Consider the following 23,878-nt stretch of genomic DNA (forward strand, 5'->3'; position numbering starts at 1 on the left):
CTTTCCTTGTTGCCTGCTCCAGGTTGCCATTTGCCTGTGGGATTCCAAGGTACTTGTAACTGTACTCGATGTCTGCTATTGTTCCTTCTGGGAGTGAGACCCCTCCTGTGTGGACTACCTTGCCTCTCTTTGTCACCATCCGGCTGCATTTCTCGAGCCCGAATGACATCCCAATGTCAGTACTGTAGATCCTGGTGGTGGTATCCTGGTGGTGTATATATATATATATATATATATATATATATATATATATATATATATATATATATATATATATATATATATATATATATATATATATATATATATTTTTTTTTACATTTATACACATACGAAAATTTGTACAATCTATAAACTGTAACTAAGGCTTTTATGTTATCCTCGAGTGTCCCCTGGCGTTTCTAATTTTTAAAATTTTTAACCAATCAGATTTGCGCTTGCTGACACTCTGAAAGCACAGCGAAACCCCGCCGATGCTGATTGGTCGTTTCCGTGTAATAGCGTAGTACATGGAGGTCTTGCCAAGCACCGAGGAGGGAGGGGAAATTTTAATGGCCGTCAGCAGCAGTTCAAAATGCAAAAACTCTTGATTAACAGCTATATTTAGACTGTAATAGCTTTTGATGCTAATCAGACTTTTATTTTGGCAAACAACATCGTTTATTTTAACATATGTCATATTTGTTATGCCGTTTTTATCGCACGAGACGGACTTTACCCGCTTGATTTGTGCGTGAGTGGGGGATCAGGCCTAGCCGGCTGAAAACAAGCGGAGGGGTTAGTTAGTCACCGGAGTTGAAAGGTAAGAGTTTCTTCTGCTATTTGAAAATGTTCACTTTTCTGGAAAAAGATTTATACATTAAGGTAATATTTAGCCTACTTGTCTAATAGTTGGAGCTAAGTTTCATACAAAAATGTTGTTAGGTTAGAAATGTAAACAAGAGATTTAGCATTGTTAGCAGTGATGTAGCTAGCGCCTAATGGCTAACTTTGGAGTAGTTAACTTTACCAGTGCACTTGTGCAAATTCATGGTGCTAAGTTACATTTTCTGCCCGCTTGTGTTTATAGGCACTGGTAAAAACAAAAATATTGATTACATGTTTTCTATCTCGAACTGGTTACCGTGTTTTTCAGATATTGCATCGTCGTGTTTTTGAAAGCTTGAGCTTGCCATGCTAACTTGGTATGCTAGCATTCATCCGTTGACATAACTTAGCTAAATCAATTATCATATCTTTCATTTATACTTTGATGTAGCATTTGCCACATTTGACTAAAATTTAGATTAATTTCATATTATGATTAACATATTCATTAAAAATTCTACAGGTGATCAGCGTGGACACTTTTTTTTTTTGGACATGGTTTTAACATGTTAATGTTATGTGCCCATTAAGTTCATACGTTCTCAATCATTGTAGAACAATTATGGCTTATTAGATAAGAGTGTTGTAAAAGTAGAGTTATTTTCCAATAAGTACAGTCACAACAAATTGATTATATGAAAAAATGTTTATTTACTAAACATAAAGATTTTTCCGTCACACTGAATCAATTAGCTAAGTTCATAAACATTAAGATTGAAGGAAATGGGCAAGTTTTCTTCTTCTGTTCACAGGGAATATGTAACATACCGTTACAAACATGACGTCAAGATTTGGTAAAACATACCACCGCAAGGGAGGGGAGGCAAATTCCAAGTTTGAAGAAGTCATCTCAAATAAAAGGCCTACTCTGACCACCAAATGGGGGGAGACCACTTACAAGGCTCAGTTGGGAGCCAAAAGGCCCACACTGAAACCTGACGTTTCTGAGTTTCCCAAGAGGCCGAGGCTTGAGCACAGTGACAGTGAAGAAGACCCGTTTGGGTTCGACAGCGATGAAGAGTCGAAGACTGTCACGTCTCACAATATGTCTGAAACGAAAATCACAGAAGGCGTTCCAGCAAAGATGGACCCCACAAAGGTGGATGCAGTGCAAGATCGAAAGACAATTCCTATTGTGACAGCTGCACAGGGCTCTGCAAGTTCAGCATCTACTTTCACAAGTGAGTAATGACAGCAAAAACACAACTTCTACCTCTTAAAGACCGGAGACATTTATCTATCTAGCAGTTTCATTTAAATCACTTTAGGATGACAACTTTTTGTTGTTTTCACTGTTCAAATAAACTAAGGGTGACCAACCCAGCAATTCCTTTTGACCCTTGTTCACTGAGCTAATAGGTTTAGAAGCATACTTTAGGTGGATCTTTTTACGCTGTAATATTCTTTTAATTTATCTATAAATAATATTGTTCTTTATTTATAGGTAAACAAGCATCAGTAGAGAAGGATATTAAAAGCAACCAGCCGTGGTACAAAACTGGTTCTAGTGGCATCCAGAAGCCCGCGCCCATGGCCAGTCTGTCAGATGTGGCTCCTTTTGATCATCCAAACTTTTCTGTGTCTGAGAAAGCTGTTTCTGTGTCTTCAGAAGTACATACCTCCATCAAATTCTCAGCAGATGAACCGAGAGGTAGTGGAGACCTTCAAAACCCCCATGATGGGCATTTGTCAGAAGAAAATAGGAGTGCAGAAGACCTTTCAATAGAGCCATCACCAGAAATAGTGGACAACATCCCTCCTTCTCCATTTACGTTAAGAGCGTCCAATTGCAAGAAATACCAGCGGCCTGGCCGGGCTTGCAAAACACTATCTGAACATGCTGAAAACAACAGCCACCAGTCCACGGATGCAGCGAGTGCCCAAGATAAAGCCAGCAGTGCCCTTCCTGCTAGTTCAAGTGGTGCTGCTGCCAGTGCTAAAACAGCAGTCAAGCCTGCTGGCAGGGGTGGTGGGAGAGTGCGGGACTACACTGTTCTTCACCCTTCCTGTCTGTCAGTGTGCAATGTCACAATCCAGGACTCAATAGAGCGGGGAATCGATGAACTTGCCACTCCAGCTGCCCCTGCTGACCTCGGAGAAGCAGGGCAGATGAAGAAAAAATCGGACCCGCAGCCTGCTAAACTTGCCAGGTAAGTCCTGTTTTGTACACATGACATGTCGGTTATAAAAATGAAAGGATGTGAAAACAAATGTTAAATCATTTAATAGGGACGTTGGATTCTGAGATAAAAACTTACTTTTACTCACATTCTTTTATGTTAAGAGCACATTTCTGCAAAGACAAACTTCCTATTAGCTATCTGTGTCAGCAATTTCAATAAAAATTTAGAGTGACCTGATAGAGAAAATAGAATTTATTACTAAAGTATGTATAGTTTCATGTGCAGTAGATGGAAACACCAGTTTCCTTGTAAAAGTCACACTATTGAGTCATGATTCAACTTCCTGTCGAGATTTGCCACTTCCAGCCATCTCCTTGCTCTGAAACAATATCAAGGGTCATAATAGTAAAAAGTAATATGTTCATCTCTTTCTATAGCGTTATGAATTACTGCTGGATAACAACTTTAAAGAGAAGCAGAATGTTTGTTAGAAAATACTGAAACGATGAGCTGCATCCTTTTATTTTTGGATTTTGATGTAAGGCGGGAGTTTATGTTTTGACAAAAGCATGAGTGCAACTGCAGTTGTTTCATTAGAATTCTTACATCAAAGCTGTCTAAAATTATGTAATTATCCTTTTTTATTTTTGATGTTCCACATCTCTCTTAATATGTTCTAATGCAGGAATGTCCACTTCTCGTCTTTGACAGCCAGTGTCCTCCTGTCTGATTTTTGTAATATCTGCATCCTATTAGCTGCTGATTACCTTATCAGATGTCTTCCACCAATGGAAAATTTAAGAGGCAGGTGGAATTGATGGAATGACTGGGATTGAATCATTGGTTTTATTTTCTTGGGTTAAAAAAAACGCTGTCTTTTGGATCTTCTGGATTCACAGAATAAACGTATAACAAAGCAATTATCTGATAAGCATTTGATAATCCATTATGGACATCTGTGGCTTTGATTAAAAATGAGCGTCTTATTTCACAGGGTAACCTACATTTTTTTCGCATAATCCACTCTTTTCTGTCTTGTAACTTTCAGTTGTTTTCATTGATGTGTTCAGGGGTCTGAAGAAGAGCTAAGAAGTAGCTATTGCAGAAATGTGGCTGTTTATAGACTTGGATGTTTTTTTTTCACTTGTGTATGATCCAAAGTGCTTTGTAGATGTATTTCATTTCCAGGCTTACTCGTTTAGCTGGCTCGTAGCGATTGCTTTTCAAAAGCTGTGTTAAAAAAAAAAAAAAACAGTTTGAAGATACTAAGTAAATCCCAGTGCCACCAAAACTCAGTGTATTAACCCATCATCTTTGTCATTTTCTAAGGTTCCGGCCCACACAAGCAAAAACAAAGAAAACCAAGGCTGAGACCAAGCTGGAGTTCTTCGGTTTTGAGGACAAAGAGGGCGAAGAAGGTAATGACAGTTCAGAGGGAGTCATGGCAGGCAAAAGTAGCTACAAGATCAAGTACTTTGGCTTTGATGACCTGAGTGAGAGTGACAGCGATGATGAAAGCACTCAGGCCAAAGAAAAGAAAGCCAAGAGGGCGGCAGCGGCTTTAATGTCTCTGAGCTCCAGTGTGGACAGCCCCCAAACCAGCGATTCACAGGACAGTCAGGCTAGCAGCAATACAGGTGAGCAGTTCTTTCTTTTTTCTTTTTTTAATCCAATTTGTGATAACCATCTACCAAATTCATTGTATAAATTGTAATAATCATTTAGAGCGCGTTTAATCTATCAAACAGACACTTTTGAGTTTGCTGATGACTCCAGTCCTTGTGGGGCTGATGGCCAGAAAGGACGACAAGGGAAGTCCAGTGAAAAATCAAAGGATGCAGGCACTGGTCTCAAAAAGATTTTCAGTGGACCCAAAAAGGTACATCTAACATTTTGTAAAGAGATATGCTGATGTTTATATATTAAAACATTCATGAATTTTATATATAGAAGGAAACAAATACAAAATTATCTTTGTGTGGTGAAAGGACACAGTTTAAAAAAGCAATCTTTTTATTTGACCAGGAAATCCCATTGAGATGAAATCTTTTTCAATGTAGAGCTGTGTCAAAAGGCACCATCACATGTCATGAATGAGAAAGCCTATCAACATAGCTTTTTTTAAGAAGGCATATTAAACTTCTGATCAGTTTCTGTCCTCTGATAGTTTGCTTTGTTCAGTCGGGGGTGAAAAATCATCTGAACCACTGACGTCTTATTGAACAAAACCTATCACGCTCACATCTGGTGGCAGCTCATCTTTTTCTCTTGATGAGGGTCCGGCAGCGAGAGCCTCATCAATCTTTGAACTGCATTTGCTTAACACGATTCTGCTCGTGTCTAGAAGTGATTAATAGGAAATAGAAAAGTGCCCAGCTTTTGTCTCTGTGTATTTATTCTTGTTTAGAACTTTTTGTTATAATTGTGATGAAGCAGTGATTGGTGGGATGAAAGAGAAACGCCACATAGATTCTGTTTGAATTGGTGTTATGGTAAAGCGCTGCAAGAATATAGCCGACCATCATAAAACATTCCAATAACTGAATGTCTTTCATCTGAAAAATCTAGTTTACCAAATTTTCAGATTTGTTTCTACGCTGAAGAGGTTCTATTGATGCATGCTGGTTTTCTATTCAAACGTTGGACATTCGAGTGAAGCCAGCTGAATGCAGCCTCTTTATCAGGCCGTACAAATCTGTTTTGATTTGTGACAATTGTGGTGTTTTGTTCCCTTTCCTTTATTTTCGTCTGCATAGTACTTTGCTGTGGCTTCAGGTTATTTGTTATCTGTCCTTCTCGTTCTGGATATTTAAAAAAACGGCATCAGAAAGCATAGCCTTTTGCATTTTTACACTCTTGAATCACACAAAGTGTAATTTACAGAAAATGTTTTGGGTTGCTTGAGGACTCTTTGGCTCCACACTGAGGAGGAATTTGCCGCATACCATCAACATGAGTTCAGTTGCGCTTTACAGAAGTTTCTAAATGTGTATAATCTATAAGAATGTTTTTAGAGAGACATGTTTAATTTTTTGGTTCCATTTTCATTGGGTTTAATTTAAAAGTAATGCCAGTTCTTGCTAAAACCACGTTCATATTTTTGTGAACCAACATGTTTTACTCTTATTGAATTCCAGTCTCCTTCCAAAGCTGTTTACAATGCCCGCCATTGGAACCAGCCTGAGCCTGAGGAGATACCTGTGCCTCCACTGTCCCGGTCTCAGACGGCTCCGGTAACCTGTCAATTTTTTTTTTTTTTTCAGTCTAACTTTGGAATTGTTGTTGTAATTTTGCATTCACACCGGACCCTATTCGCGCATCAGGGGTGACGAGTTTTAATGTCAAGTGAATGTACAGACGCAATCTGTGGTCCTGCGGTGCGATTTGGGCGTCAGGTGCAGCGATCAGGTATTTAGCTTTGGGCATGTGACGTTTTCAGTGACTCGATCAAAGGGTAGAATATGGATGCTCAATGCAGAGATTTTTTTCCTGAACTTTCATCCAGTTCCTTAACCCACTGGGGCCGCGGGGTTGCTGTAGAGCTCCCCGGTCGATGGAGCCTGCTATGACGTCTTCTGTGGTCCAGCCGGAACCCGAGTGGCAGCGTTTCCTAGCTCCAGTTCCATGGGGTCTTCGCCCAACATTAACCTGCACAGTCTACAGCAATTGTGTAGCGAGCAAGCGAGCACCGCTGCTCATGATCTGACTGCCCTGAGCAACGGTGCTCGCTATGCTGGCCCGCCTGGGGTTTGCTGCAATCGCTTTAGCGCCAGGCTTAAAGCTCAAACTTGGCCACAGACAGACCGAAGTAAGGTTTGAAACGGCCGTAACCCAGGCACAGCTGTCGCTGGTGAGTGAAGTGCACCGGGAGAGACTCTGAAGCTCTGAAGGATCTGTTGAACCCAGCAGACACGGCAGACACAGCGATGTGCCTGCTGGTGCCTCTGTAGAGCTCTCCAGAACATATAAACACAAACTACGGCTCAACATCATCCATGCTTTCTATAATGTGGCAACAAGTGAAGTCCAGAAAAACGTTGGCGGTTTTTCCGCGGCCAGAGCGTCAAGGTGCAGTGAAGTTGACGCTGGTCAAAAGAGAGGCGGCAGACGCGAATTTGACACGGGAATCACGTCCGGTGTGAATGCAGTATAAAAACACTTTGTAAAATTCTGTCTCGGCTATGAACAACGCCCCTTCTGTTGAGCGAAACATTATATAAGGTTGTTGTTTGAATTCTAACAACATTGTTACTTGTTTACAGTTTTTAGTTGGTCTTTAAAGCCATTTTTTTTGACAAATAATTTTGGTGTTTTGTTTATCTTGAGTAGAATTTCCCCCATGGCCACCAATGTTTGCTCATTGCATCGTTTTAAAGTTCACGTAAACTTTTGCCCTATCTCATGTGACGTCTGTTAACAGCACTTAATACAGATGTGTGCACATGGCCAGCTTCTTGGTCTGTGCTAAATCACCCAGACGTGCCGTTAAACAAAATTTCCTGCATCTGTACGCGCCCCATTTCTCTGCTTGTTTTCCCCCTTTAGGCCATGTTATCCAGCAGCAGCAAGGACAGCAACTCCCATAAAGATGATGGCGTGTTCAAAGCCCCCCCACCGCCCCCCAAAGTCATCAAGTCAGAGACCATCCCCACGCGACTTAACCAGGACATCGTGACGGCGCTAAAGTGCAGGAAGGAACACAAAGAGGCGAGTCCAGGGCACGCAGTTGTATTTTTCATGAGGGGGTGCTTGGAAGTATTTACTCAAAACCGGTTTTGACCTTTTCTCAAAGAAGATAAAGGGGTAAAGAGACTGCATTTGTTTGCCAGTCACAGATCCTTGAAGCTTGTTCTTTACACAAGAACTTCCTAGTCCCAGATGACTTTTATTTACAGATCCTCCTCAGACCTGGGGTGTCAGCTAGAGGGCTGCATTGGGATTGGGTCCCGCCGGGTCCCGCGGGACCCAACCCAAATCTCGCGGGATTGGGCGGTTTGAATTGTGCTGCGGGCGGGAGCGGGCGGCAAAAAAAAAACCCGCGGGATCAGTGCTGCCATGAATATCTCATGAATATATATTAGCAGACTACGTTAGGCTGTGCAGCTGTTGGATTCTTATGTACTGAAGCTCCGTGAAGGCACCAGGTAGAGACGCCCAATGGCCTCTGTCATCTAACCTGTTGTTGGGGGTGCGCCCTGCCCCGCCTCTTACTAAGAGCGCGCTTCAGGCCGTCTGTCTGCGCGCACACAGGGACACTTTTAACCGAACAGGATTTGTGAAAATATATTTAATATTTAAGTTGCACATTACACAAGAGGAATGCATCAAAAGATGAGGCTGGAGGAGGACATGAATCTCTTTAATAATATCAATAAAAATACGTGTTTTTTTCCTGCGGGACGGGGGACGATACAAAATCAATGCATCTCTATTACTGTGCGGGACTAAATTCTCTGAGTTTTGCGGGAGCGGGCGGGATTGGTCAAAAATTCAGCGGGCGCGGGCGGGAGCGGGATGAAGAAAATAGTCCCGCGCAGGGCTCTAGTGTCAGCCACAGTCTGCTGGTATCGCACACTAAACCCAGATCCTCTCTCTTGGGTCACACTTATCATTTATCCTATTAAATATAGTTAACTGCAAATTGTGCATTAATCCTTCAAACCTAAAGTGTATTTTTTTCCGTTAAAATACACTCTTATTTATTTATTTATTTTTTCATCTGCTCCTGATTCACGAAAAACTCAAAAATGCACCTTTTAGCTTAATTTCCTTTTATATATGTACCGTTACTCCATCGTCATAAAAATACAACAAGAACTGTTAGAAACTCCAAAGACACAATCGTCCTGGGAGTGGGTCGTCATGACTGCATCTAGACAAATGGACCTGGCTTAACCAGTAGGCTCTGACTAAGCCCGTTCTCCTCTTCACAGCTGTACACCGTAGTGCAACACGTGAAACACTTCAATGACGTGGTGGAGTTTGGTGAAAATCAAGAGTTCACAGACGACTTTGAGTACTTGGAGACTGGCTTGAAGAGCAGTCAGCCACTTAACACCAGATGCCTTAGGTAAGTGCGGTGAAACAGTGGGTGTCTCCTCCTTCAGCTCATTTAGGAGAGCTCTCCAAATCTGCTCTGAGGTTTTAAAGGTGATGAGAATCAAGTATCTTTTTGAATTGATTGAGTAAATGGAATGTGAGGCTATTTTTAAACAGTCGCTGTTTATGAGTTTTGTGACGCCTTAAAGCAGCTGCTGGTGTGTCGTCTACGCTTCTGGATGAAATTCCCAAATGAAGCGGACTTAAATAACTCTGCTTTCTTTTTTTGTTGCTTGCATGCTTCTATCGTAAGCTCTTAATGTAATCCTCCCTCTGTGTTCCAGTATAATCAGCCTGGCCACACGCTGTGCAATGCCTAGTTTCAGGATGCACCTGCGAGCCAGAGGAAAGGTGGCGCAGGTTTTCAAAATGCTCAGCGATGCTCCCCAACATCCAGTAGGTCCAGCTCCCCATTTTTATTTACATATGTTTTTTTATGCATATGTATTAGTCACAGATCATTGTAGTTCTGATAATTCCTTAGAATCAGTCTTCAAATTGAGGGTTTAGTGTAGTTGTTTCAGGGTATTTAGTACTATATCATTAACTCCAATCCTTTTTAAGTCAAATTCTAAAAGATCACAATGTTGAAACTCTTTTTTTTTTAGATGTAACCCTTGAGATGTGTAATTAACAAGTGCCCAAAGGAGGCCAAAAAAACATTGTATTCAGCGGGCAGCTAGAAAAGAGAAGCAACTTTTATTCAGTCTTAGCTTTTGGAGTTTTGTTATCTTATATAACGTTCTAGTTCAAAACGGCCCTGCATTATGCAGTTTCTGTTTTTACCTTCGCTCCACTCCCATGAGTCACAGGTAAGTACAGAGATCCAAAACTTAGACACTTTTTCAGGTGGGAATGAATTTTTAATGGCCATTGTGATGATGCTTCTTTTACTTTAGTGTGAATCCAGGTATTCATATTTCTTTACTCAAACCAAATCTGCAATAACTTGCATTACTTTAGCTACTCGTTAATTTCAGTGGATTTGTTTTAGTTAGACATAATAATAGATATGTAAAATTTAATGCAAAAAGCTTCTGACATTAAGTCATTTAACATTTTAGTCATTTTTTAAGTGCTTCAAGTCTCTGTAACAGCTGCTTTTTGTAAAATGATTGCACAAAACACGAATAAATCATTTTAGCCTGCATGGGTTACATCGTTACCAATTACATCCAGACACTTTTCAGAAAATAATCCCTATTTTCTTGCACCTTTTTTTCCCCCGTCTTGCTCTAAAAATCTGGAGCAACCCTTAGAAGAAGCTTCACTTGCTGTTTGTGCAGAACGAGCCCTTGTTCTCCCGTTTTCTGCTCCAGGCGCAGAGAATAAAAAAACCCTCAAATCCTAGCATTACAATAATGATCATAATGTAGACGATTTCCAAATTTAGCAGCAGCTAATTAAACCAAGTGGATTTGGTAGCTGGCTCCTCGCCCTTGTTTGCTCAGCGAGCACCAGGAGGAACAAGGACTACTTTAGTATTCCACAAGTGCTCGTGTGTGTGTTTAAATAAATATAAAGAAACATTTTAGAAAAATTCAAAGTTAAGACATGACAATGAATCGTTTTCCTCTGGTAAAAACGTTCAACTTTTACCACTCTAACTCCTGGTCTGTTGGCATTGTTGCAGAACCTTGCACTTTGCACAGCTGCCCTGATGTACATTCTGAGTCGTGATCGCCTCAACATGGACCTGGACAGAGCCTGTCTGGAGCTGATGATCAAGCTTCTGGAACTGGACCAGGACTACTCAGGCCACCAGGATGAGCTCACTGCAAAGGAAATGGCAAAGGTCAAGGAGAAGATCCGGAGGCTCTGTGAGACTGTGCACAACAAGCATCTTGACTTGGAGAACATCACGGTAGGACCTTCATAATCACTCAAAGAATGAAGCAAAAGAGCTGCTCAAATCCGGATGTCTCTTTTTGTGGCAGCTTTAACTCTACATTTTACACTTTAAATTAAAAATGCCAGCTCAAATATTTCAGTTGATTTATTTTGAGATTTCCCGATCCGATCACGTAGTTGATGACTCGATCGATATTGGATGTTGTCTCCATCAGTATCAGACATTTCAGTTATTATTATTATGACCAGCACTTTATATTTCTACCCTGTTATTTCGGATGAACACTCCACTCGAAGTTTACATGTCATGAATGGATCACAACATTTTATTTAACATAAAACATTTTATTTATTGCCGGCAGCAAGTTCAAGCAGGAGGCGAACAAAAACGATGCAAGCTGGCGAGATGTTTAAATTCCGGGATCAATAACCCTTTCAAAAACGTTTTAAACTGATTAAGTATCTCTATTGGCTTGTCTTTATGCAAACGACAACCTACAAATGCATTTCAACATGAAAAAGATAAGGTTTTTGTTTCTTATAAATGTTAAGCGCTCCGTGCTGCCGACAGAGAGAAGGCTGCATAAGTGCTGGCTGCGTGACTTAACCCCCTAAGACCCAAAGTCTTCTTTGATACTTTTTATTTCTCTGACAGAGCCCAAGTTAAGTAAATTAACTACTGTCCTAATAAAACCCAAAATTTGATGTCTTAAGAGGTTAAAGTCTTTAGATATTAAAAAAAAAAGAATCCCATAATCTTAAAGAAAAAATAAATAACACAAGGTTCGAATGATATCAACTAGGCATGAATACTCATTCGTGCTGCTTCATTCATTTTTAAGAATTTTTAATGAAGATATGAATCACATTTGGTTAAAATGTTCAAACAAGATTTAAAACTAAAGTAACCAAACTTTCTCACATGACTATTTAATAGATAATAGATTTTTTCTTCTTCTAGTTAATAGTTCCACTAGTTTTACTTCACAGAGGTGCTAAATGATAAAAGAAGGTCCACTCTGATTAAAATTCTTTTTTAAAACATGTTTTGGTGGTATTTTTCTGATGATGGTGGACGTATATAAAGTAAATTTAAAGAGTATTTCTTCAAATTGTTTTGAAATTGGACCGCTGGATACCTCCAATATTGCTCACAAATATATTTGTGTCTTTGTTAGACGGGCCATCTAGCCATGGAAGCTCTGCTTTCTCTGACCTCTAAGAGAGCTGGAGATTGGTTTAAAGAAGAGTTAAGGCTGCTGGGTGGCTTGGATCACATCGTCGACAAGGGTATGAGTGTTCATGTTAATTCTCCTCCCTGTAACCGTTCACATTTATTTTATTCTAACTGTGCTTTTTCTGCAGTTAAAGAGTGTGCAGAGAACCTGAGCCAAGAGGATGACAAGGAGAAGCTCGTTGGGTCTTTATGGGGAGCTGAAAGGTGTCTAAGAGTGCTCGAAAGTGTAAGTGGGACAATGCGAAGCCGGCTGCTGTCCTTAAAAGTCTAACAGGAGTGGCACTCGAGACAGTCGTATTCAGCTCTTTGAAATCGGCTGTCAGTTTTTGGCAGGCTTGGATGAAACAGAAATTTTCCTCATTAATCAAATGTCTGGGTCAAATGAAAATCTCTTTTTAATTCTTCTTTAAATTTTGACTGCGTGATCTCTGTCATTTATCTTTTAAATTTTTTAATTTCTGCCAAAGGTGACGGTGCAGAACCCTGAAAACCAGGGTTACCTAATCGCCTACAAAGACTCTCAACTCATTATCTCCTCTGCCAGGTTAGTTCCATGAATACACATTGTAACTCTTTATGCTAAAACAAACTTGGCGCCTTATTATATGCTGTAGGTAATGGAAAAAAGCTCATTGCACGATTCCTGTCTGCCAATATTGAAAGCAAAGCGTTGATTTAATCTATAGACGACAACGGTTATTTGTAAACCCACAATAGCAGACAGATAACGCTAATCTAAACAATCGTTTTCCTTCTCCGTTTTCATTTTGGTTCATCTATTACGTCTCTGTTTTTATGATCTTCTCTTTTATTTATGATGTTGTGCTCAGAGCTCTGAGATGCTGCGAGGATATGATCCAGCGGTACAGCCGGACGGTAAACAACAGCCCCGCGCCGTCCTCTGGTGAAACATCGCCCCGCGGCAGCTGCAGTAACGTGGGCAAAGCAGTGGAGGACTGCATGAGGGCCATCATCGGGGTGCTGCTCAATCTGACCCACGACAACGGTATTCTCACCTCATTGGCATATCCATTTATGAATGTTTGAACTTACATGAGGTTCTAAAAGTAGAAAGTTGACGGTAATGATTCTTTTTGCCTGCAGAATGGGGAAGCACCAAGACTGGCGAGCAGGATCAGTTAATAACGACCGCTCTGAATTGTATTCTTCGGGTTCCACGCTACATCCCACAGGAGCAGCGCTTCGATGTGCGAGTACTGGTAAGTACCCACCACTCCAGCTGTTAATACTCTACTCCATGCAGTATTTTTCATTTTCTGTCAATGAATCTTTTGTGTCGTGTGTGCATCAGGGATTGGGTCTCCTGATCAACCTTGTGGAGTACAGCTCCAGAAACCGGCACTGTCTGGTAGACATGGAGTACAGCATCGATGACACCTGCTTGGAGGACAGCCTAATGCAGCCTTCTGACTCAGCACAATTGGACGCGGCAGCACAGTCAGCCGACACTCAGGGAGACGCGGCTGACAAGCCCAAACCCTCTGGAGCTTTGGCTGCCCTGGTGAAGGTACAAACTGCCTGAAAGGATTAATATTTTACATGCAGGTGTTCAGTTTTTCATTTTCTAGCAGGTATAGTTTTTGCTATACATACTACTATATTACTACTTTCAAATTGCTTCTCAGCATCAAAACGAGATGAAATTTGTTTTCGGCCTTTTGCCTTGTTTTTGGTTCCGCTTATCTGCTGTTCTTTCATTCTCCTATGAATTATTGAAAGCACAACCCTGAAACGCTGGCCACTCTTCGGTTTCATGTTCTGAGAAAGCTGTTTCTTTTCTTCTTTTTTTTTTCCTACCAAAACCCCAGTTCTTCCTGGAGAGGGAGCGCGCTGCCATCCTGGCTGAGGCAAAGACTGACGATCTCATCAGTGAGGCGCCCAAACCGGCGCTGGACCAAAGCGGCGAGTGGCAGGAGACGTCGGGGGAGATCCAGTGGGTGGCGTCTGAAACTAACAACACCCAGACAGAAAAGAAAGAGGAGGAAGATGAAGAGCTGGATCTAAATAAAGGTGGACATTTATAGGTGTTATTACTGTGCTTGTAAAGAAGCCCCCCTTTTTTTTAAAAATGATTTTTGTTAAAGAAACAATTTCCAGTCCTAAGGCTCGGTCCAGCATGATGGGAGAGATGTCGTCCTGTAATTACAGCTGTATAAGCTCAGTGGTGTGATTCCATAGCAACCACTACAAGCACATCTTGAACTTTAAAAGGTTAATTGATTCTTTCACACTTAAGTCACAGAATACTGATGAGCTGGCAGTGACATAAGAGCTTTACATGACATGACTGGAAAATGCTGCTTCTTTTGTTTTCATTCAACCCCAGTATCAGTTCTTTGTACTTGTTATACCCTTTAGAGTTCTTGTATTGTTCGACTGAGATCATCTATTCTTTTTGCTGTTCGCTGTTCCTTTAAAAGTGACTGCATCAGTAAAAGCTCTCTTTGCTGTACCGGATTATTTCAGACCCATGAGTAACTGATGGCTCTGGTATATTCACATGTCCACATGATGTTTTAGCTGGTTGATACTTTAACAATGCATAGAAATTAGGAATGTCCCAATCAGATTTTCTTTATTTAATTTTTTTATTTATTTATTCGGCACAATCGATTTAATAATTTGATTTTAAGTATCTCCCGATAATGAGTCCCGATCCAATACGTGTGTAACACATTTGAAAAAAACTATAGAACGTAAAAACAGTTTAAGCTTGGTCACTATTTTTTATTTTATCAATCGTATTTTATCATTCAGCTCTTAAATAACGCACCTTTATGAAGTAACTTGAACAAGCAAGCAATAACAGTGCAACAGTGAAAACATAGTTATCCATTAACTAGGAACAAATAGGTGATAATTAGTCTGGTGACAAGTTTTGGTATCTGCAGAACTATGAACATTTTTCCTCATATATGACTCAAAATGAAAAACAATGACTTCCTTCCAAAACTGTTGACATAGCTAATATATGAGGATTCAAGTAACCATTTCTTCGTTTCGGCTGTTTTTGGGATTATGGATTTCTTTCTCATTTATTTATTTCTTTTGATCATCTTCTCCCGGAGCTCGCTCTTTATAGACGGTCCCTTGGCAACCGTCTCACTGTTGTCTCTGTTTAATTCCAATTAATAAGAAAATGTATATATCTCTCTCTTTTTTTTAAAATGCCTTTGTAGGTTGTTCTTCAGCCCGGAAGTCCTAATCTGTGAATGTCTTGCTAACTTTATGGAACTATTATTTATTTGCACTTCCTGCTTAAACTATTGCCGTGTTCTGCTGTGCTTTAGGACAATAAAATGTTGTGATCCGTTCATGACAAGACATTTACTTCAAATAAGCTCAAAACATGTAGCACTGATCAAAACAATAAAAAGTAAATATATAATCCTTCATCAGGATACACCATCCGATTCTAATCGAGTCTGAAACTACATGATCAGGCCTGATTTCTGATCATGTGATCAGATCAAGAAATCGTGTGATTTCTTTCCCTGTTAACTAAAGTTTGTACAATTCTGTCAACAACCAAAAAAACCTTCGAACCCTTTCAAGTTTTTACCCATTTCTGGTTCATGTATACGTCATTTTATCTGTCTGATTGTTGTTTTATTCTTCTATAGCTGTACGTTATTGTATTAATTCTTTGTGTTTTCACATAGCTTTGCAGCATGCAGGGAAGCATATGGAAGACAGCATCGTTGCCTCCTACACTGCTCTGCTGCTGGGCTGCCTCTGCCAGGGCAGCCAGGTGAGGAGAAGACGAGATCATTTCACCTTTTCCTTTTCTTTTTATGTGCGTCTTCATATTCACCCACCTCTCTGCTGCCCTTAGGTAAATGTGACTACTGTGAGAGAACATCTGCCAAAAGGGGATTTCTCCATCATGACAGAAATGCTGAAGAAGTTCCTGAGCTTCATGAACCTCACTGTGAGTATGAATGACGGGATCAAACCTGCGCCTTCAAAGTGCATAAACGATCTTGACGCTGAGACTAATTGCAGGAACTGGCTAAGTGTCAAAATGATATAATACCGAGAAATCCAATTGATTTTTCTTTCTAAAAGATTAGCCATCTTTTTAAGTGCTAAAACACTGACACAGACTTTAGTGTGGAAACCTTCAAAGATTGATTATGTGGTTCTGGACAGAAAATTCTCATCAAGTAGACAAGATTGCATGAAAGCATTTTTTTATTTATTTATTTGTAAAATGGATTAACTAGAAAAACTTGAATCAAACATTAGAGCTTGAGTGATTCTTTATGACGCCACGTTTCCATTTAATTACAAGCGTTTGCAGCGCCTTTATGCAAAGAAAGAAACTATTTCATTTATTGTCCTTCCACCCATGAAAGCACAGGGGAACAAAATATCTCTTTGCTATTAAAAAGAAGAACAAACGTCATGGTGGAAAGGCCTACAGATATTTGTTAATCTAAAATGTTTCCCAGTGGGGTAGTAGCTTCTGTAAAATCCCTTCAGTGGCTTTATGTTATAAAGCGTGATCAATAATTTCTCAAGTGTTATTTTATCGGCTCTCTGCAGTGTATTTGAAGGAGGGGCGTGAATCCGAAGAAACTGCAGTTCTGTGATGAATGAAAGATTTGCATGAATTGAGCGGCTTCAGTCACAGCTGTGCACGGAGCTGCAGCTTTGACAGTAACTCGCCTTGTCAGAACCAACGACTGTAACCATTTGTTTCTGAAGCTTCAACTCTTTCGGGCGTCAATGAAAATCTTCCGTTTTTCTGATATATATTTTTTTATTTCTCTTCTCCTGTCTTGACTCAGTGTGCTATGGGGACCACGGGACAGAAGTCCATCTCACGGGTCATTGACTACCTGGAGCACTGTTAACACCCAGCAAACCCAAACTCTGCACATTTGAAGGGGATCGGGATGCAGCCCCGCCCCCTGCTTCCTCACACCGACCCAAAAGGAGGAGGGGGGGGGGGCAGCTGAGTCTCACTCCTTTGACAGCTGGTCACTCAAAAACAAAAAAAATCTCTCAAGTAGATGCATACACTCGTGTGTGAACACAAATGCAGAAGTTCCAATCTCTTTCTGGAGCACAGCCTGAACCAAAGTCCCGCTAAAGCTGACGGACACGTCGTCTTTTCTCCATCGTCTCAGCGCCACAGATCCAATCCAGGCTCGGACTGGGAGACATAATAATCCAGCCGGCATCTCAATAATCCATGCAATGTCACATGGGAGGAAATCAAAGCAGACCTTTCCACGGACGGCCCTGAAAGGCTCGACAAAAGCAAGTCCTCCTGGGAGCAGACTGCTGCTCGCTGTCAGCTCTTGATTTCTGGTTGCATAGCAAGAGTGTGAAGACCTGAATCAGATTTCATGGATCATTACATTTTAATTTCTGCTTATCCACATTCAAGCCAAGGGTGAAATCATTGATCAGGAGAATCATTTTCATGGATGTTAGAATGATGTCTGCATGGAAACAGAAAATGGAAGGATTTCTGAATGCAAACATTCATTTCAATGGAACTCCTTTTTGCAGGTAGACTGAATGTTTGAGAGGATTTTTTGACGTTGTTTTATCGTGCTGGTTTCATGTTTTTTCCCCTCAATGTTCTTTCCTTTTGACATGTTTTGAGATCAGTCTTTTATTCCCTGAAATCTTCTTCAGTTTTTTGAAAACCTTGAAGAAATCGAGACCATACAATTTTCCCAACTTGTCCTGCTTTTGACTGAAAGACCGCCTTTGAAAATCGGCAACGGGTTCTTGGGGGGGGGGGAAAACGCCACGTTTGCCAATGTATCGGTGAGGTTGCAATTTTAGTTTTAGATCATTGAAATCTCGCTTCACTCAATGGTGTTGAATTGCTGTATGGATTTTAAACTTATAAGTTGAACTCACCTGATGGATTAACCTGATGTTGGTTCTGCTCCATTTTTTTTCTTGGTAATGAAATTTTAAAATTATATATTTAATTTAATGCTTTTACCTTCTGTTTGTGGAATCCATCGGTATAATAACTTTATTTAATAGTTGAGTGGCTGAACATAAAATATGTATTTGAATGATTTTGCAAAGTAATAGCTTTAGCTTTAACCCCCCCCCACACACACACACACACACAACTTTTCACATTTATCTAAAATTGATTTGAAGCTCATTGATTGACGTGGGGCTTTTGGAACTGTATGTTCAGCCACATGCAGCTTTTCTCCACCAAGCTCTCATCTGTTTATTCTGCCGCCATGTCATTTACCTGTGATTTCTGCACGCCAACCTCTGTGGAGCGACTGCTCGTACGTGTCTGAACCCAACGACAGCCATACCTGTATAAACATCGCTTGTAACTAGTTTGTAGAGCTGCAGTGAACACGATCACAACTTTGTTTACTGACGTTTGCTTTGGAAAACTAAACAGAGTTTTAGAATGTAAATACTCTTGTACATAGCAGTTTATGGACGTATGAAATATTCCAGCTGCCCCCCCCCCCCTCCCCTTCTTTTCTTGAAGCTGATATTTTCTACAAAAAGTCATGAGTTTGAAGAAAAATAAAATAAAATTTAAAAAAAATGTAGGAAGAGAAAAATGTTTGTACCTGTTTTAAGAACATTATTTCTGGTTACATGTAAATAATTGTATCTCCACAAAAGTGAAAAAAAAGAAAAAAAATTGCTACTTTCAGAAATCCTCTTGTGTTCTTCTTTCTTAGTTTCATTGCAACAGGCGGACATTTTTCCAAAATTTACAGTGGGGGAAAACGGCGTTTAGTCAGCCATCGATTGTTTAAGTTCTCCCAGTTAAAAAGACGAGAGAGGCCTGTAATTGTCATGGATATACCTCAACTATGAGTGACAAATGAGAAGAAAAATCTAGAAAATCCTCATTGTTTGATTTTTGAATAATTTAATTGTAAATTCTGGTGGAAAATAATTATTTGGTCAATAACAAAATTTGAACTCAGTACTTTGTTATAGACCCTTTGTTGGCAATGACAGCAGTCAAACGGTGTCTGTAAGTCTTCACAAGCTTTTCACAAACTGTAGTCTGTTATTTTGGCCCATTCCTCCTTGCAGATCTCTAGAGCAGTGATGTTTTGGGGCTGTTGCTGGGCAACATGGACTTTCAACTTCTTATGAAGCCACTCCTTTGTTACGCGGGCTGTGTGTTTGGGATCTTTGTCATGCTAAATGACCCAGTCTTCAAACGGAAACACAAACATTGCAAAACATTCCACTTCCACACTGGATCCTTCCAGACTCATTTAGTTGGGGATTGGTACACTTGCAGAAAAAGTACACTTTTCATCTTCAATGCCCTTTGCTAATGGAAAGAGGTTTTCACTCAAAACATGATAAATGGCCCCATTCATTCTTTCCTTTACATAGATCAGTCGTCCTGGTCCCTTTGCTGAAAAACAGCAAAACAGTCTTTGGTCTTTGCCATAGTGGAGTTTGAAGTGTGACTGTTTGAGGTTGTGGACAGGTGTCTTTTATACAAATGACAAGTTCAAACAGGTGACAAAAATACAGGTAACTAGTGGAGGACAGAGGATCCTCTTACAGAAGAAGTTACATGTCTGTGTGAGCCAGAAACCTTGCTTGTTTGTAGATGACCACATACTTATTTTTACACCATAATTTACAAATAAGCTCTCAAAAAATCAGACAATGTGATTTTTCTTTTCTCATTTTGTCTCTCATAGTTGAGGTATACCTCAGGCCTCTCTCATCTTTTTAAGTGGGAGAACTTGGACAATTGGTGGCAGTCTAAATACTTTTTTGACCCGCTGTAAATCAATGTGACATTATCTTTTTGAAAGGTTGAGCTCTTCCTTTCAGCTTTTTACCACTCTGAGATGAACGTGCGACCCCCTGCCTCTCCCTCCCAGTCCAAAATGTGTCCGGGACACATTAACAACAATCAGCCGGCTTTTCCTCTGACTGATGCGTAAACGAAAACAAAAGCTTACAGCGGCCAGCTTGGAGTCACACTTACAAATGGCTTTGGAGAGACGGAGGGAAGGATGTAAGAAAGTGCTGTCAGGCAACGAAAGAGGCTCCCGGTGACAGCTGTGTCAATACGAGCAGGCAAACGTCAGGAACTGAAAAGACCGCCGAATGTTTGTGTAGTAAACACCGTGCAACGAGCCTGTAATTATGTCTTCATGTCTCATTGCCTGACATGCAAATACATGATTAGACTCCTGTAGATGAGCACATTTAAATTCCAAAGAGCAAGAAACTTGAATATATTTGACTGGCTCTCTGCCTGGGATCCGCCTACATGGCAGAGTAAAAGCCAGAGTGTGTTCTGTAATAATCTTTGGAAGTGGATGAGGAAATGCGATAGCTTAACGCGTTTGGGAAGATCTCCTCCAACGTCGGAGAGCACGAGGGGAGGAAGAATGGGAGAAAGGAGGATGAAGAGCACAGCAGATTAACGCTTCCCACTGTCAATCAAAAGCCTCTCATTGAGGCTGCACATCCTCAGGCTCAACTAGTTTCCGCAGCACTCCTCCTTTGATCTCTCTCTGTTGCTGGCTCCATTTTTTTAAATAGCTGTAAGGGTGTTCCTACCCCCCCCCCCCCCCCCCCCCCCAAACATTCTTTTCCGTTTCTGTTTTGAATAGGAATTACCTCAGTAAAATGTATGTTTGACCTCAAGTAAATATGAGGCTTTTTTTTTCTTTTTCTTTCTTGGGCTTAAAGACACAGAGAGCATCAGAACCCAAGTGGAGTGGTGCCAGCAAAAATGTTTTCATACCACTAGGTGGTGTGAGTACTCAACCTCTGACCGCGGCCCTGGAACAGTTGGAACAGTTTGGGAGTGGGAAACAAAGCACCCCAAACAGATTTGTGGGTACGCAGCCTCCCATCAGAAGGGGTTGCTTGCTGATTTTTCCTCCAGCGAAACGTGGCAAGTCGTCTTTTGAGACGCTCGTATCTCTGAAGCAGACACCCCCCCCCCCCTCCCTGAACATTTGGGAAACATTTATGAAGATTGCTGTTTTGTTGACCATTAATGCCATGGTTTGCATAAATCATGCTTTTTGCATGAAACATGCAGTTTTAACAGCAGCGCACTGACAGAACAGCATGAGCACAAACCAGTCACATCTACAGTCTGCACTTAAAACTCTTTATTTGACAGGAGGGAAACATTTTCTTGGGATTTTAGTTATCGCTTAGCAACTTTGGAGGATTTGGTACATGGACGGTCCCTCACATTTCAGGTGATGATTTTATATACGCCTCTGAAATCAAGACTTTCTCCTGTAAGAACTTGACGCTAAAAGCTTGGAGCTCTATTTGCTTTTGAAGGTGTTTTAGAAAGTTTCACAGAGGTTAATGTTTCAGGTTTTTTCAGTAATTTTTGAACATGTTGGTACGTGAGTTCTTTGCAAATCTGTCACGGTGGAAAAAAAATAAATTCATTTTTTCAAAGCTGTGATAAAATGACATGGTTTTAAGGCAGTTGACTCACAAAAGGCAATGTCTTATTTGCTCAACCTATTAGTCAAGAAAGTTTGTTTAAGACGGTGCATAACCTTCACATGTAATTTCTAACAAAAGCAAACCGTGCTCACCTTTACCCTCATACTTGGACTGATAGTTGCTGCTTTGTAAACTCACCCCTTAAATCATGGAGTGGCAGGGCAGGGACTCACCAGCCCATCTGTAATCCTGAGTGTGCGTGACCTGCACTCAAGCAGACGGGCTTTGTCTACAGGCAAGCCAGATGAGGAGCAGCACAGAGGTGGTATTACTGTCCCACAGTGGCACTGCCTCCTGCCATTGCTCCCCTCCAGGCTCAGTAAGCCTTATGTCTTTGTGTGCAGTCTGACAAGTATGAGGTCAGCAGAGAATTTTGTTTGTTTAATAGTGTGTGTCAAGGCTGAAGCCAGCATAGTGTTTGCATTAATTTGTGTTTTTAAAATCTTAATTTTTAATTTAATTTATCTGTTGGAAATAAGACATAAACGTTATAAATATGTTAAAAATAAAACACGCCCCTCTCACCCTCCGCGGGTGGTTTCTCCTCCAAGCTCGGGTCCTCTACCAGAGGCCTGGGAGCTTGAGGGTCCTGCTCAGTGTCTTAGCTGTTCCTAGCACTGCGCTTTTCTGGAATGAGAGGTCTGAGGTCTTTCCAGGTATCTGTTGTAGCCACTCCTCCAGCTTGGGGGTTACTGCCCCAAGTGCTCCAATTACCACAGGCACCACTGTCACCTTCACTTTCCATGCTTTCTCCAGTTCTTCTCTGAGTTCCTGGTATTTCTCCAGTTTCTCATGTTCCTTCTTCCTGATGTTCCCATCGCTTGGCACTGCCACATCCACCACAACGGCTTTCCTCTGTTCTTTTTCCACCACTACAATGTCTGGTTGGTTCGCCATTACCATCCTATCAGTCTGGATCTGGAAGTCCCACAGGATCTTTGCCCTCTCATTTTCCATCATGTTTTTATATATATATATATATATATATATATATATATATATATATATATATATATCTTAATGGTTTAATTTGTGCATTTTTATGTTTTATATCAGCTAAGGATATGTAGAATAAAAGATTCAATTTATTAACAATTTGAAATATATTGAATGAAGCAATTTGAGATCAACTACATTGCAAGGTGGAGTTTGTCTCAATCTCACCTGGTAACCTTCCTGTATCTGCTAACACTTCGACCTCTTGGATTTGTTGTGTGGTGAAGCTGTCATTTTTGTTTGCATGCTTTTGTGGTGGAGTTGGGTTTTTGTGTTTTGTGTTGTTTCACCCCCATGGAGACTGAGTCCCAGATTGGACATACCTGGGTGTCCAATCAGTAAGTTAATGGCCCCACACATAAAGCTGTACTGGCAGTAGGAGAAGAGAGGCAGAGCAGCTGGCAGCTGTTGAAGGAGACAGCACTGGAGCAAACAGTGTGGCTGGAGCTGCAGTCAGTGTGAGAGTCTTCTCCAGGACAGGAGTGCCACAACGTGACGTACACTCATAGGCAGGGTGAGGAGCCCTGCCCGTGTGCGAGTATCCTCTTCTCTTCCAGTGGCACTCTCACTCGGCATGTAGCCAGGCCAGTCTTCCTCTAACAACTGAGATACTCGCAGAATCTATCTTCACTTTACAGGTGGATGTTTGCAGGAACAACCCACTGCGCCTGCAAAGGGTGGACAAAGACAAGACTGTGGCTGCCTGCAGGACCTGTCTCCCCGGTGTTTCATGGACCATTTCTTTAAATTTTTTTTAACAATGTTTTTATGATGTTCCCCTTCGATAGTTTTTAACTGCTTTTACTACCTTTTAAACATTGGGTTTTAGTTGTTTGGGTTTTAACAGTCCTGGCTTTGTCGTGTTGGGGCTGCATGTTTTTATTCTATTAAATGATTATTGCAGTTCCCTCTCCGTGCCCTCTCCCTGGTCCTGAATCGCTTGGGTGTGGCAATTTAGCCGGACCCCCCCCCCCCCCCCCATTTGGCAAAGGTGGGGGCCCGACAGATTCAAGATTTTTAGGATGTGTGCTTTCTTCAAAGATTGGCGTCAGTTCTTGGTTAGAATAAACAATTTCAATAGGTAGCAGTGGATGCAGTTAATTTTTCTCTATTATTTAGCTGGTTAAAATTTTACAGTTGTGCTACTTCGTGGAATTCTAATTACGGAAATTACTGAGTCCTAAAGGGAGTAACTTCATGCAGTCGG

At 40.9% G+C, this 23,878-nt stretch overlaps 1 protein-coding gene across 2 annotated transcripts; it reads left to right on the plus strand.

Moving 5' to 3' along the window:
• The first annotated feature begins 442 nt into the window (after nt 1–442).
• On the plus strand, nt 443–18,866 carry wapla (WAPL cohesin release factor a). Of its 2 annotated transcripts, none has more exons than XM_023963228.2 (20): nt 443–802; nt 1,620–2,048; nt 2,312–3,017; nt 4,320–4,627; nt 4,739–4,869; nt 6,128–6,223; nt 7,536–7,697; nt 8,924–9,060; nt 9,374–9,485; nt 10,723–10,953; nt 12,119–12,230; nt 12,306–12,403; nt 12,645–12,721; nt 13,008–13,183; nt 13,282–13,397; nt 13,490–13,705; nt 14,007–14,208; nt 15,861–15,949; nt 16,034–16,129; nt 16,992–18,866. In XM_023963228.2, exons 2-20 carry the CDS (start codon nt 1,646–1,648, stop codon nt 17,055–17,057), a joined length of 3,534 nt encoding a protein of 1,177 aa, XP_023818996.1. In that variant the 5' UTR covers nt 443–802; nt 1,620–1,645; the 3' UTR covers nt 17,058–18,866. The 2 variants fall into 2 exon arrangements, with proteins under 2 accessions (XP_023818996.1, XP_011482648.1); XM_011484346.4 differs by having other exon boundaries at nt 479–802; nt 2,477–3,017.
• Nucleotides 18,867–23,878: the final 5,012 nt, after the last annotated feature.

The sequence above is a fragment of the Oryzias latipes genome, chromosome 15 (assembly GCF_053564925.1).
Source record: "Oryzias latipes strain Hd-rR chromosome 15, Olatipes_Hd-rR_3.1".
NCBI lineage: Eukaryota > Metazoa > Chordata > Actinopteri > Beloniformes > Adrianichthyidae > Oryzias > Oryzias latipes.

What these genes read in the sequence shown, in the direction of transcription:
- wapla (XM_023963228.2), top strand. Translation starts at nt 1,646, where the DNA reads ATGACGTCAAGATTTGGTAAAACATACCACCGCAAGGGAGGGGAGGCA. An exon ending in CCCGGTCTCAGACGGCTCCG is followed by an intron (nt 6,224 to 7,535) that starts GTAACCTGTCAA and finishes TTCCCCCTTTAG; the next exon opens with GCCATGTTATCCAGCAGCAG. An exon ending in AGAGCTGGATCTAAATAAAG is followed by an intron (nt 14,209 to 15,860) that starts GTGGACATTTAT and finishes GTTTTCACATAG; the next exon opens with CTTTGCAGCATGCAGGGAAG.